The 15,548-nt window shown below is 48.6% G+C and overlaps 1 protein-coding gene across 2 annotated transcripts in view; it reads right to left on the minus strand.

Annotated features, from left to right (window-relative positions):
- Positions 1–15,548, minus strand: part of AHCTF1 (AT-hook containing transcription factor 1) — a 1,132,528-nt gene that overhangs the window by 788,533 nt on the left and 328,447 nt on the right. For both annotated transcript variants that reach the window (XM_078649035.1, XM_078649034.1), the window contains exon 19: positions 12,029–12,085. In XM_078649035.1, coding sequence (XP_078505161.1) covers positions 12,029–12,085 — 57 coding nt within the window. The remainder of the gene's footprint in view (positions 1–12,028; positions 12,086–15,548) is intronic.

A 15,548-nucleotide genomic window follows, 5' to 3' on the forward strand; every position in this document is an offset into this window, starting at 1 on the left:
GGTGTACGGGGGCAGTGGTCGACAAGGTGAGAAGGTGGGCCACTATGCGGAAACCTGTCTAAAATTTTCTGGATTTTCATATCAAAGAAGTCTGCTAGTTGATTGCATCTTGCTTCTGAGTTCTCCTGCCTAATTGAGGGTGAGGGGACTTTCAGCAATTCTTTTACTATTTTAAAAGTTTCCCTAGATGAGTTAGAGGCGGTTTTGATTCTCTCCTCCAGGTAGGCTGACTGGGCTGTTTTACGGGCAGTTTTATAATGCCTCATAGCAGAACGGTACGCTGCCTTATTATTGACCGACCATTCTTTTTGCCATGTGCGTTCTAGTTTTTTGCACTTTTTCCTCATATTTCGAAGTTCGGAGGTATACCATGGTGTTTTGAAAGGACTGCTCTTCTTAGTTATGCTTTTCCTAGGCAGTACCACATCTAGAGAATTATTCAGCCAACTATGAAAGTTGGTGTCTACCACTAGTGGATCTGGTTCTGGCATAAGTATTGTTTGTTCCAGAATCCTGATAAAGTTCTCCAGGGGTAGTTTAGACCAGGCTCTCTCTTATGTACGGGATGGTGTGGCGTTTGGTGTGTCAGTGCAAGCTTTCCATGTGAAAGGAACCAGAAAGTGATCAGTCCATGGAAGAGGGAGAGGGGGGCTGGAATCCAACTGGATGATATTAGTAAATATAGGGCCCAATAAGTGTCCCTTAATGTGGGTGGCCTCCTTATTTATAAGGTTGAGCTTGAAAGATTTAAAGTCGAGCCTAAGATCCGCTGCCACCTTGTCATCAGGATCATTGAAATGTAGATTAAGATCCCCCAATATCATGAAGCTGGATGTGGACGCAGCTGCAGCTATAGTGGTATCAAAAAGATTCTTTGAATTGTTTTATGCTGCCCGGGGGGCGGTAGATAAGGAGACCTGATAGAGAGTTGTTAGGGGTGAATTGGATAATAAAATGACAACTCTCTGAGTCAGCAATAGAACTGTCCTCAATCCTACATGTAAACCTATTTTTATAGATTATGGCCACGCCGCCTCCCTTCCCATGCGGCCTATGTTGGCAGTGAATAAGGAAGCCAGTCGGGAGGGCGCTGACAATATCAAACTCTGAGTTGGTGGATAGCCATGTCTCAGATAGAAACAGTATATCCAAGTTCCCCTCTTGGAGCATAAGGTTAATCTCGATAGCATGCTTTGGTGGTGACCTACAATTAAGGAGTGCCATACTTAGATGACTACGGGCTTTGTCATTTGTTCTGTTTGCCTGGGTGAAATTAGGACCGGGATGGCCTTGTCTGAGTTGGCTATAATGACTCTCCCATTGTCCGCACTGAGGTCCTACCTTAGGCTTTAATTGAAGAAGCTCATCCCTGGTGTATTTCCTGCAATCCTTAGAGGTGGTAAAGGGCAGAATATCTGGCCCATGGCCCGGCGCAGACGGGCTTGCCTCTGGCGCGCCTCCGGCGCGCCAGCTGCGCGTGCAGGAAGTGACGTTCATTTTGTAGTGTCTGGGCCGAGAATCGCCCGGACACTAGTGCGCTGACCTGCTTAGCTTGTCCTGAGATGGCGCCCAAATTCTGCGCCGGTGGGGTGGCTGCAAGCTGTCAGAGCCCTCAATCGGCCCTCGCTTAACACCGGAGCAGTGAGGGGACCCGGCGCGATCCCACTTCAGACTGTCCGCTAAGGTCAGTGATTTAAAAATGTATTAATTAAACAAACACCACAAAATGCGAAAGTTTAAAAACAAGAGCGAGCTTGAGACAGGAAGGGCAGGTGAGTGCGTGTAAGTCCTAACTCCCGGCTTGAACTCCTCAGGAGCTTTGAGTTCTTAGTGCAGGCGCGTGGAATAGTGAGTACCAAATAAAGTTATTCTGACTGACTGAACTGGCTACTAGCAGGCATCACTGCAAGGTGCTTGGAAAAGAACAGGCTACCAATTATTGTAGATTTTTTTTAAAGACTGCAATCTTATTCTTCTCTAAGATCACAAGAAAACCTTAAATCTGACCAGGTTTGTTATGTGACTTCCATCTCTAATCCGAACAAGTTTTTCAGGAGATTTTGTTTTTTTACAGTTACGTCTCTCATTGATCCTCCTTGCACACAATCCACTAATTATTAATTATATATATATATATATATATATATATATATATATATATATATATATATATATATATATATATATATATATATATATATATATATATATATAAAAAATAAATAATTAAATAATAGGAGCAACAAGCCTTCCAACATTTTCTCATTTAAAAAAAATTGAGACCATCTTCACCACATTTCTTCATGTCTGTCTTTCTTCTTTGGGTCCCACTAATGCTATACAAGATTAGTTTCTGCTTATGCCGGATCGGACAAAGGATCTTTCTCTCACGAGTATAAAATCAAAATCTCATTTGTACTAGTGACCAGCAAACTTTACAGTCCTTGTTCGATTTCCCAGGTGCTCAGATATCTATGAAATGTCCCTATTGCCCCAGTTATCATGGCCACTTGCAAGCTTTAGTCATTCCACTCATTACAAATGTATGGCTGATCATTTATAGCTTGGCAACCCACTTCTTAGGTACCCCATGTCTCAAATATCACTCAACTTTCAGATTTCAATTTGTCCATTCTCCATTCTTCTAGACCCCCACTGAGGCTGGCTTCCTAACTTTACATTCTACTTAATCTGCTCTGTTAGCCATCTCGGATGAATTCAGAAGGACTGTGGATTAGGGTGTATCCCTTCAGACCTTTCCATGGTTTTCAATACAGTTTGATTCTATCCTGCTGAATCATGTCACTGGATGTCGTATTGAGGCCCATCTTTCCAAGCTTTTCATTGTAGGTACTTGCAAAGGGTTAAACCTCCACATTACCACTGTTCTTTAAAGCGTCTCAATTGTGAAATCTCTCTGGGATCCTCCAGGAGACCCGCCCTAAGTCTGTATGCAGCTTCAATGGAACATCTTAACCTCTCCCATAGCCCTTCGTTTACAACTTACATGGAAGATACTCAGACTGTCATCAGATGACACTCAAAGGCAAGGCCAATCTAACTTCCTTACCTACTTTACTGAGCTTAACACTTGGATAGTGGCCAATGACCTCAAAACCAAGGCTTGAATCGCTGGAGGCCACCCATGATTTATACCTCACTCTGGTGGCCCTATGAGTTAGAACACCCACTATAGCTTTGCATGACTTACTTACAACAGCTATTTCTTCCTTACTCTTCCGCCTTCTATCTATGATCTACTCAGTTTAGGGGGCGTGGTTACGCACGCGACCGACATGGACGCCAGCGGGTAGAGCTCCGTGCCGAGCTCCCCTTCCCGGTGCAGTTATCCTGCGAAACACCGGCCGCAGCCGACCGAAAACTGCCGGCGCTGCGGTGGGGGCCCATCATCAACAGCCCCACCGACTTTGGAGAAAATCGGAGCACCCGACCCGCACCGGGAGATTTGCTGAGACGCGGCCGCGCACGCCGCTTCCACACCCGGCGTGCGCCCAGGAAAGCTCGTGGCTTCGCTGCTTCCGACGGGCCCGGAGGTGCGGCCTGCTTGAGACGCCCGCGAAGCCCGCCATATTGACCGGCCACAGCATCCTAAGCCTCTCACTGGCCACCGCATGGCACAGGCACGCACACGCTACCGATCCGGATCAAACAACGGCGAAACTGGACACCATGTTAGCAGCCATGGAACGACTGGAGGAGTCCATCCAGCTCACCCGCACCTCATTAGCCACCAAAATTGATAGCGTGGTCATAGACCTGACGCACTTGAGAGCAGACCGCAAGAAACTGACGGACCGCACAGTGTCCCTGGAAAATGATGTGAAGGAACTCCGACCCCAAACCAGCCAATCGACCAAACACGTCCAAGACCTGCTGAACAGGGTAGAATTTTTGGAAGACAGGGCAGAGGATGCGGAAGGCAGGGCACGAAGTAACAACGTGCGTCTTGTGGGGGTCCTGGAGAAATGGGAAGGGAGGACCCCGGAGGAACGCATGGAACGATGGCTGCGGGACCTGCTGCCGGAGGGGACACTCTCGCCGTACTTTGTGGTGGAACGCGCACACCGTGTCCCCACCAAGCCACTAGCGACAGGCTCCAACCCGAGGCCCATGCTGCTACGAATACTGAATTATAGGGACAGGGACTCCATCCTGCGGGAAACACGCAAACTCCAGGAGATCCGGATTGAGAATACGTCAGTGATGTTCTTCCCGGACTACACTGTACAAGTGCAGAGACAGCGACACGATTTCCTGGCAGTGAAAAAACGCCTACGGCAGCAGGGCCTACAGTACTCTCTGCTGTTTCCCGCTAAACTGAGAGTAGTGGCTGGAGAGCGAACCCACTTCTTCACTGATCCAACCGAAGTGGAGGCATGGCTGGACAGCGGCACAGACACGGACCCCAGGACTGCAACGGGTCCCATGCCCAGACGACAGACCGGAAGCGCCCGGAGGAGACGCAGACCATGCCGAAAATCACAGTGTGGCGCGCGAGGAGCGGCGAGGACACCCCCCCCGGAGGACGCCATGCAGCAGGAGAAACAGGACGCCCTCCGTCTGGTGATGGAACTGAGCCGTTCCCCTGCACAGAGCGAGACAGCGGGTGGTAGTCAACAGGATCCTCCGAGCGACGACAAAGCCATCTATGGAGTACCAGATTCACAAGACTCGGAGGAAAGACCGGATGTTACGCCCCAGACGGCGGAATACATTAGTTGAAAGCACCACAAGGCCTGCGCTTTCAGGGACACGTGCCGAGAGCCATTCCAACAGGCGTGGGGGAATGGACGGACAAGAACTCAACCCAGTGAGCAAGAGGGGCACCCTCATCGACAACTGGCAGCGTCGGCCCTGCACACAGTATGCGGTGTGGGTGCGCATCTGTGGCCTCCCCCAGTGACCAAGGCACTCGGACACGACCCAGGCGCCCACATTTAACCGACACACTCACCCGGAGAAGACATTCCTGGCAAGCGCCATCCTGGGACACGTAAAGTATTGTGAATTGATGCATGTGTGTATGGGGGCCACTGTATGCAAAGATGGTCTGGACTGCCACATACCCCCCGGGAGGGTGGAGGACCTCTGAGAAACGACTTTGTTAGTTTAATACCACGGTTACGGTGCGCTTTGCACACCTGCCCCCTTTTGATTTAGACATTGTTGCTCTCCTCGAGAGTATGGACGGGAGCACGTTCCGCACCCGACCTTTTGGTATTCTATGCGTTCACCATGTTCAATGGTTCACTGTTCCACTAGTCATGTTTTTCCCTCCCCCCCCCCCCCCCCCCTCCCCCTCTATTGCTGTGGAGTGTGGCCACGGCCACGCTACTGATGTGTGGTGCTGGGAACAATTGCTCAATGGGGATGTGGAGCTCGGGGAGCGGCGTCAGGGAGACAAGAGGCGGGAAACTGTTGAGAAACTGTAATGTCTGCCATTAAAATATGCACATGGAATGTCAGGGGCATGCACACACCATCCCAACGCTACCAGATCTACTCATACCTCAAACGCCACCACATACAACTTGCCCTCCTGCAAGAAACGCACCTCAGTGACTCGGAAACCTGCACTTTACACCGCCGATGGCGGGGACAGCTGTATGCCACGTGCTACTCGTCTTACGCTAAGGGGACACTAGTGTGGGTCAGACCAGGCACTCCATGGACGACACTGGACACGCATGTGGATCCCGGGGGGAGGTTCGTGGTGATCCATGGCAGGTTAGACGGGAGCCCGCTGGTGCTGGCCTCGGTGTGCGCACCCAACACGGGCCTGGCGGCTTTCCTTGCACAGTTGTCTGCCGCGTTAGCTCCCTGGCATGGTATCCCGTGGGTGCTGGGTGGGGACTACAACAGCACATTGGATTTGGCCCTGGACCGATCTCACCCCCCACCGCCCAACTCACATGCGCAGGCAGCTGCGAGCACCCTTCAGGCGTGGTCCACACTATGGGACCTGCAGGACGCGTGGTGCAGTCGCAATCCACACACCAGAGCCTATTCGTTCTATTCTGGGGCACATACTCTACACGTGCGTCTGGATAGATACATGGTCACCAGTGAGATCCTGCCACATGTTACGGACACCTGCTATATGGGCCGCACACATTCTGACCACAATCCTCACACCCTGAGTCTGGCATGGGAATGCCCCCGACCCCCGACACCTACTTGGCGGCTACAACCCGACCTACTACTAGATGGCCAATTTCGAGGCTCCATAAGCACACAAACAGCGCAATATTTTGAGGATAATGCTGGCACGGCATCGACCCCGCAGATTGAATGGGACGCATTCAAAGTGGTCCTCAGGGGGCAGTGCCTGGGCACACAGGCTCTCACGCGCCGTCGAATAGAAGCAGATCTGAAACGCCTAGAGACAGACCTGTTGCAGGCGGAGCAGGAAGCAGCTGAAGGCGAGGACGCCAGATTATTGGAGGCGCGTGCGGAACATGACAGGCTGATAGACAGGCTGAAACATGTTAACTACACAGCACATTCGGCCCGCACACATCACACCGGCGATAAACCCGGCAAACTGCTGGCTTGGTTGATACAGCGTGAGGAGCGAACGTCACCTGTAATGGCGATACACTCGCCTGTTGGTCTTGTGGTATACACTCAAGCGAAGATCCACGAAGCCTTTAACGCGCACTATCAAGCACTGTATAGGTCACGCCTATCGAACACGCACCCGAACATCGCCGAGTACCTAGATGGGATCACACTGCCTGTCCTTACGGCGGACCAGCGCGACGACCTCGGGTCACCAATGGTAGCGGACGAGCTGCGCGATGCCATCTTTGCCCTCTCAAACGGCAAAGCCCCCGGACCGGATGGACTGCCGGCCGAATATTATAAAGCATGCTCTGATATACTGATACCAGAGCTCCTCAAAGTGTACTCGGCAGCACTAGATGATTTAGCCTTGCCCCTGTCCATGAATGAGGCAACACTGGTGTCGCTTCTCAAACCAGGTCGAGATGCCACACTCCTAGGATCGTACAGACCTTTAGCGCTCCTGAATACGGATTACAAAATCCTAGCATCGGCCCTGGCCAGACGTCTGGCGCTTCTGGTGCCATCCCTGGTGCATGGCGACCAGAACGGCTTCGTGCCCACTAGGTGCACCTCCCACAACATCAGAAGGCTGTTTCGGATACAGGAATACGCGGTACAGGGATGGCCGAGATCAGGGTGTTTAATTCTTGATCTCGAAAAAGCATTTGACTCGGTTGAGTGGCCCTATCTGCTAGAGGTACTGCATAAATTCGACCTAGGTGATGAATACATCGAATTGGTCGGACTGCTATACAGGAGCCCCGAGGTACGCTTCCGCACGGGTAAGCTACTATCAGACGCCATAAAGGTCAGACGCGGCACCAGACAGGGCTGCCCGCTGTCCCCACTGCTCTTCTCGCTGGCAATCGAACCCCTCGCTGAGGTATTGCGCAACAGTGGGGCGAACTGGGGCATACCGCTGGCGGACGGCACGCACATTGTCTCGCTATACGCTGACGACTTGCTCCTGTATTTCAGGGACCTCGGGAACTTGCCACCGGAACTCTCAGATGTCTTCCGAACCTTTGAGACCATGTCGGGTCTCAGGGTGAACTGGGTCAAATCGGGAGCATATTCATTTGCACCCGACATCCCGGACCCCGGAATTAGAATCAATGGCGAACAGCTGCCGTGGCATGATACCACGTTCAAATACCTGGGGATCTATATATGCAGGATGCACCCAGACATCCTGGATGGCAACCTGACACGCGCCGTCACGTCCATCAGGTCGCAGATAGCCTTTTGGAAGACTCTCCCACTTAATGTGCCGAGCAGAGTGACATTGACAAAAATGATAGTGCTGCCCAGATTCCTATACTACTACGCCAACATCCCAGTGTACGTCCCAGCCCGTGCGTTTAAGGAATTAGGAACAATGATCAGGGAGCTGATCTGGAACACCGGAAGGCCCAGAGTGGCACTAAGCAAATTATATGCGCCAGTCGAAGCAGGCGGCCTCGCAGTACCCAACCTAGAGCTCTACTACCTAGCAGCGCAGCTACAATGGGTGATGGCCTGGCTCTCGGGTAGGAACCTGGAGGACACAGCCACATCCGCGGACTCGCTTTCCCTCCTGCAGATACACTCACTATTCCACCCACTAGCGAACACGAAGCACCGACCACAATTACATGTAGACGTGGCTGTGAAGTGCTTCACCAGAAGCCTACGACTCACTAAACATGTTAAACCATATGCCCCAGCGCTCCCGCTCCTGGGTACGCCTAAGGCGACAACCGTTGTCACGGAAGCCGCACTGGAACACTGGACACGTTCGGGAGTAGACACCATGGCGGACTTGTATACCGACGGCACCCTAATCCCCTTTGCGACATTGGTCAGCGACACAGGCATCCCGGCGGTACAGTTCTTACAGCACGCCTCCATTGTGGCGGCGTACACACGACGATGGGGAAACATCACTGATGATCCCCCTACACATCAACTGATACAACACCTGCACGTCATGGGGGAAGGTTCACATGTGATACGTTGGTTAACTCAAGCGTTATTATCACACACACAGCATACTCTACAACCATTGCGGGCCAAATGGGCGACTGACAGGGGGAGGGACTGGACGGACAAGGAGTGGGCAATGGTACTAGCAGGCCCCAAAAACGTCCCCCGCAACGCACGCTTTAAGGTGATTCAATTCTACATATTACACAGGGCATACCTCTCGCCAGACAGAATCAACCAATATTTCCCAGGTGCCGCAGCTAGCTGCCCGAGATGCACGCTTCATGGAGCGGACCTGCTACACATGCTGTGGCACTGCCCACGTATCCAAACATACTGGCTGTCGGTGCTGCTGATCCTCGAGCAATGCACAGGTATGCTACTACCGCACACATGGGAGGCATGCTTGCTGGGCCTCTACAGGAGGACCGACCTTAATAAAGTCCCCTCCCGTTTTTGGGACCTTGGCCTCCTTACAGCCAAAAGACTGCTCACCAAGCATTGGAAGCGCACGACTCCACCCCTAGTGCAACACTGGCGCGCCTCCCTAGACAACTGGGCAAAGGCAGAAAGCATCGTCCTCCACAATGAGGAGACAGCGGGTTTGCGACAGTTCCCAATAGCCAATTTATGGGACGACATGCTCAACTCCTTCCACAGAGAAAGCCACTCAATAGGGGACCACACACCTGACAATTCCCCCAGAAGGGATGGGGTCGCAACAGAGGAGACAGCCGATGTGGACAGCGGCCTTGCCGCCCCTGGCCGAGACACCCATGCACCACCGGAAGGGGAGACTGTTGCACCCTCAGTAGACACCACACCCTAACGGGCGAGATGACGCCCTCCACGCCTTCCTCACATCTCACGCCTCTAGCGCACCTCCCGCGCCCTCCTCACACTAGACGAGCAACGACATGTACACCTGATATACTCCCTGAGACCCGCTCATGTCACGGCATTCCCATCGCAACACACCCAACATGCCACCGAGCTTGATGACCACACCCCACCCCAACCCCCCTTCCCTGTTTCCATGTTCCCCCTACGGAGCACACGAGGTTGGAATGACAAAGATGACTCACTGAGTGACGGACAGCTACATTGCGCGCTACGCCCCGCGACCATAGCCGGCATCCTTGTGATGTAGAAACACGTATGATATGCTTTTCACTTTCCCTCTCCCCCGGCGTAATTAAAACGGGATGTCTGTACACAGAATGGTCTGTACCGCGCCTATTGTGGCCTCCAACGGCACCTTGCCCTTATACCATCGCACTGGACATACACTTGAGATGAACCACAATCACAAGCTATGTCCCACTGAATTGATCTCTCAAAGCCATCTTTATCCTGGCTGATGGTTAAGGGATTATATGGCTACAGATACCACACCCCAGTGGGGCACACAGAAAGGAACTGTTGTAAGTTTCCAGCAATGTTTTCCTCCCCCTTTTTTTTTCAGCTGCGACGGATGAGAATTGAGAAGATTGTACTGTATGATGCAGTCACTGTATTTGCTCCTTGCTGCTAAATCGCAATATTGACTTCTGCTTTGCCCTCCACCAACTACGGCTCTGTATTGTTACCATATGTTGAAATAACAATAAAAAATATTCAAAAAAAAAAAATGATCTACTCAGCTTAATCCCCTTTGCCTTTCTAAGACATGTGTTGGTGGACATGCTTCTGTTAATTTCTTGGGAACCAAACAATGAAATCAGTTACCATTTTCCCTTCATCTTAAGCATTTTAAGTCCAACCACCTGCTTTTAATAAAGCAATTACATTATGACTGTTCTAGCTTTCCATTTAGGCATCTATGTATGCTCATAGAGGAAATGATGAGCTTTGCAAAAATCGATCACAATCAAGTTTGGTCCACTTTGCGCCTCCAAAGACGAAGTAGTTGAATACAGCAAAGACCGGAGATGGGCAGCTAAGTAAATTAAGCCAGGAATGGAATCCTGACAATGGTTGAGGGAAAAGAGTCTGTAATTGAAGCAGCGTGACTAACCACCTTTGTACACCTAATTATCTCCTCAACATAGCCTCTTGAACATTGTGGAGTACATCAATTTTATTGCACGCTATTTGTTTGTAACAGTTCTTGGAATTTCTTAGTTATACGCTTACACAAAATAAAGTTAATGGAGCCTCTGGTCTTTGGGAATTATGACTATTTGTAAAACCTGCCAAGACTGGTTGGAGAGGCAATCCTAAGAGCGGATAAGTGACATTAGTTGCCTTTCAGCTCCCATTTAAACATACATTGCTGATACAAATCAGTGAAGCCACCTTTGCCGCAGCATATTTACTCTGCATGAGGGTGACAACTTCATGTAAGAAGGGTTGATTAATTTAGGTTAGGAAAAGGGTTGTGAATCCTGCAGATATGGAATTTATATTACAACAGATGGACAGAATTTTAGTTCAACTGGTTTTAAACAGGGGAATAAATGCTGTAATGTTGACTGTGGTTATCAGGATGTCCCTTTTTGAGGAAATTATACAAAAAGTGTCTACAGAGGGGACTGCAAGCCAAAAACCTTAAATGGTAGAACTGATCAGTTAGCAGAGCAAACCTGCTATTCTGTGGAGGTCAGGGAGTGATTAACGATGAGTATTAGGCTATGTTTATTAAGTCTTTTGTCTAATGTGCATATGCAATAAGAGAAACAATCGCTGATCAGTATTTAAGCATTTCTCTGATGTGGATCGTATAAAAGGGGAGTGGGGAGGGGAAATGGAGGGTAGGGATGAATCCACAACACTTGCAGAGTTAGACGGTTGGCTAGCTTTCATATCAAATTAGAGGGCTGCGCATTAGTGCCTTCGGCCAGAGTCACTTATGATAAATGTTAAGGGGGATCGTCCCATTTGTCAGTCCCAGCATTAAAGAGCTGTGAAACCATTTACTCTCTCTCTTAGTGGATAACGAAAGCCAGAGTGCCTAAAGTGGCTTTAAGTTCATCAAGTTAGGGAGAGATTCTAGAACTGGAGAACTACAACTGCAGGAGCTGCGGTGCATAAATCCAGTTCGGCACAGAAGAAAGCAAGGCTCAAGATGTGTTAAAGAGTCAAAGCAAAAGTGACTCTTGCATTTCAACATGGTCTTGGGGAGTGAGAGACCATGAGATAGAGTGAGAGAGAGTAGGAGACATGCGATGGGGAGCATAAAGTAAGAGGTGCAGTAGGAAAGTTGGGGGAGAAGGGGTAAGCGCAAGAGAGGAGGTAGAGGGAGAAAGGGTATAGAGAGAGGGACAGTATGTGAAAGGGCAGCGGAGGAAAAAGAGGGAACGGGAAGTACACAATAAAAATGCATTAAGCATAAGGAATATATGACCAAGAGAAAACAGAATGTACATCTCTGTATGTTGAAAGTATTAATGACAATAATAGATTTTTTTTTTGTTTTTAAATCAAACGTTACAGCACGGATCAACCATCAGAAATGAAGTCACTGAAAGGATACAATAGCATGTTTCATGGTTTCGTCCACGTTTTCCAGCAAATATATATCAAGAAAAGCCTATAAAAGAAAAAAAAGGAATCATTACACAATATAAGAATCATTTAATGCTAAAGTATGGTGCATTCACAAGTAAAAGACTCACCTTTGGTAAAGGTATTTTGGATATACAAACTTCTTGCAGATTCCTCACAATAAAATGAATCCTCTTGGTATCAGACTGGTCTGATAAAGATTTTTGTAGCAGAAGTCTACAGCATTGAAAGGTGGTGTCCCACTGCTGCAGCTGCGAGTGCCCGCCAGATGTCACCAACACCATTCTGTGCCCACATCAGTGCCTGATACTTATTTCACATTCGAATTTGCATAAAGTTGTATCTTATAAATGACACCGACTCATCAGGGCACGTGGGACGGTGGTGAGCAATCTGCAGGAAGATTATGCATCCACCAGTGTAGGACGCATGAGGGAGCTTACATGCACATGTGGTGGTAAAGGAAACAGATGCAAAGATTCTGGCAAGTAGTGGTACATAAACTATGAAATTTGGCTGGAGTGACTTATCTGCTCAGTTAATTCTCCTTGGCCTGTTGCCAGTTAAACACATGCGGGTACCAATAAAAGTAGTTTAACTGGGATTGACTATGGCCAAACCATACAGCCGTGAAGTGGAAAAGGGAGAAAAAGGGCCAAGTAATAAAACAAGAGAACCAAATATGATTCCATGGTTAACCACAGAATGTGGAGTGCAAAAAAGCTTGCAATCCTGCAGTTAGAGATCCGTAAGTAGTATTTGGTGCCAACCAACCTGGAACAACAGAGTTGCCATGACTCAGACACGAACTAAACATAACGAGTCCGGGAAACTTTCACTGCTGAGAACCTACTGATTAATGAGAAATGATGGAGGTAATTAATGTGAGAACTTAAAATCACAACATATATTGAGTGGAGATTAATACATTGGAGCTCCTTATGGAGAGGGGATAATAGTTGATTTAAGTTGTATTACTTAAATAAAAGTAATTAAATAAAAGATTGTGTATGCCCCCGGAAAATTGTTAGCACAGTTAAGCAACTTTTACTTGTGACGGATTCATCTTCCGGCATATTTCACACCATAACAAGGAGATGGTAAGCAATAACCTTCGGATGGTAGGAATAAGTAGTCTAGTTTAATCAAGGGAGTCATGCAGGGCAACTCAGGGAAAACGTGTGCTTGAGCAGGGAGGCGAAGTAACTAATAAATTTATGCAAAGCTAACTGTGTGTGCACCCAGCAGATGACAGCCACCAGACCTTCTGTTAAGAGGCATGGATGCGGACATGGACTTAGGGAAGCAATGGTATTAAAAGGAATGGGCAGGTCCTCTGAGACTCTTCGCATATCAGATCATAATACCGAATATGACCCAAATACAAAATTGTGCATTTGCGGACTTCCTTGTCTTTCTTGGATTTGACAAAGCTTAGAAAGAGCCAAGAGATTGTTTACTCTGTCTTTTCAAGTGAGGTTGGTGTAGTGTAAGACTGTACACCTGGGATCCAGTTTCTTTTGTTATTAATTCAATTTATAAAATGGATGTTCACCAGCGAATTCTTTGCGACAACTGTGTATTTAGTCTCTTTTCTTCCTTGGTGGGATGACTGAGAAGGGACAAAAGATGGATGTGTGAAAGGCTGAAACCACACTAGGCAAGAAGGCTAGACAAGAAGACCGGGCTAACTTCTACAGATTAAGAACTGTAAAACGTGGACAAACTGAGAGGGTTAAGTTCTCCGACCCAACCTGCAGAAGTTGTTGTAACTAACAATAGTGTCTGCAAAGTAAGAAGTTAAACTGTAAAACTGTACCTTGGCTCAAACGTGAATGCTGGCAAGAAAGTCAACAATATTTGAATCCCTCTGAGGAATAATGAATTGAGCAGGGAGAAACAAGTAGAGCAAACCTTTCAATAAAGGTGATCTAAACAATGAAAGCAGATTAGGGATACACATTAAATGCAAACACAGCAGCCCTGTTACCCTTGAAGAGAGAGAGCACCTGCTATGTAAGCGACAAAGTGGCAGAAAACGCAGGGCAAATGGACCCAAGGCTTCTGAACCATACCAAAGATGTGTTCCATCAACCTGAGTGAAAGGATTTCGGAGTGTTTTCAAGCAACAAAGATAATATCAGTAACTTTGTCAGGGAGGCAAAAGGACTATCTGGTATGCTAAATCTCCACACGTGCCCCAAACCCGGGAAAGATCCTATGCAATGCGGCTCGTACAGGCCATTGTCCTTTTTAAATTTGGACTACAAGATCTTAGCCAAAGTCATCGCCATTAGACTATCACTATTGATGGAATCTGTCATCTCCCCCGTGCAGTCGGGCTTTGTTCCACACAGGTCCACCTCTCTTAATCTTCGAACATTATTCACCGTATTGCACCGTATTGACCCCTCCACGCCCGCCGCCGCAATTTTACTTGATGCGGAGAAGGCCTTCGACTCCCTTGAGTGGCCCTTTTTTCTCTCAGTCATGCGTCGAATGGGTATGCCGGAATGTTTCGTGGCCACTGTTACTCTTTTATACACTAAACCCGCTGCCCGGTTGCATCTTAACGGCACTTTGTCGGACCCTTTCCCTCTGTCGCGAGGCACCAGGCAGGGTTGCCCCCTATCTCCTCTCCTTTTTATTTTAGCCATGGATCAATTAGCTCGACAATTTCAGGAGAACCATCTCCAGCGCGGTTTGCAATTTCGCACTGGCCCTTTGTTGCTTTCCATGTACGTGGACGACATGGTGCTGTATGTCCGACAGCCTCACGATAATTTGTCACCGTTGATTCAGGAAATCATACGATTCGGCAATTTTTCCAGGCTCCATATCAATTGGCATAAATCTGTAATTTTCCCCGCTTACAGCCGGCACCGTGCCTTGGTCATGCAAGTTTCCGCTGGAATGGTGCGATGATTCTATTAAGTATCTTGGTATCCACATTCATCTTGACACTGCAACGGTGATCCGTCTCAACTATGGCTCCGCAATCGACACATTGGAATCGCAGGTCACCCGGTGGCTCCGCTTACCCCTGTCCATGGCGGCGGGTAGAATCGCAATTGTTAAAATTATAGTATTGCCCCGCTTTTTGTATTATTTTAATAATATTCCTGTTCCCTTAACCAAGGTATTTTTCACGCAACTCCGCTCGATTTTGATTCGCTTGATCTGGGGGAGACAAGACACCCCGGGTCAGTTGGAAAATCTTAACCTTACCACCGGACAGAGGAGGGTTGATTGTACCAGATTTTTATTTTTATTATTTAGTCTCGCAGTGCTGCTACGCATACGCTTGGTTCCATCCGGTATACCGTATTTGAGGCCAGAGGCAGATCTGGTTCTCCCGAGACGGCTTCTTACGATTCTCCCCACCGGCTTCCCTCGAAACCCCCAAGACATTCAAACAGTTTCCACCACCTGCTGAGCTAGGATTAGATTGCGTAGACTTTTGGGATTAGATCTTTTATATTCCCCAG

This window comes from Lissotriton helveticus, chromosome 6 (genome assembly GCF_964261635.1).
Source record: "Lissotriton helveticus chromosome 6, aLisHel1.1, whole genome shotgun sequence".
NCBI lineage: Eukaryota > Metazoa > Chordata > Amphibia > Caudata > Salamandridae > Lissotriton > Lissotriton helveticus.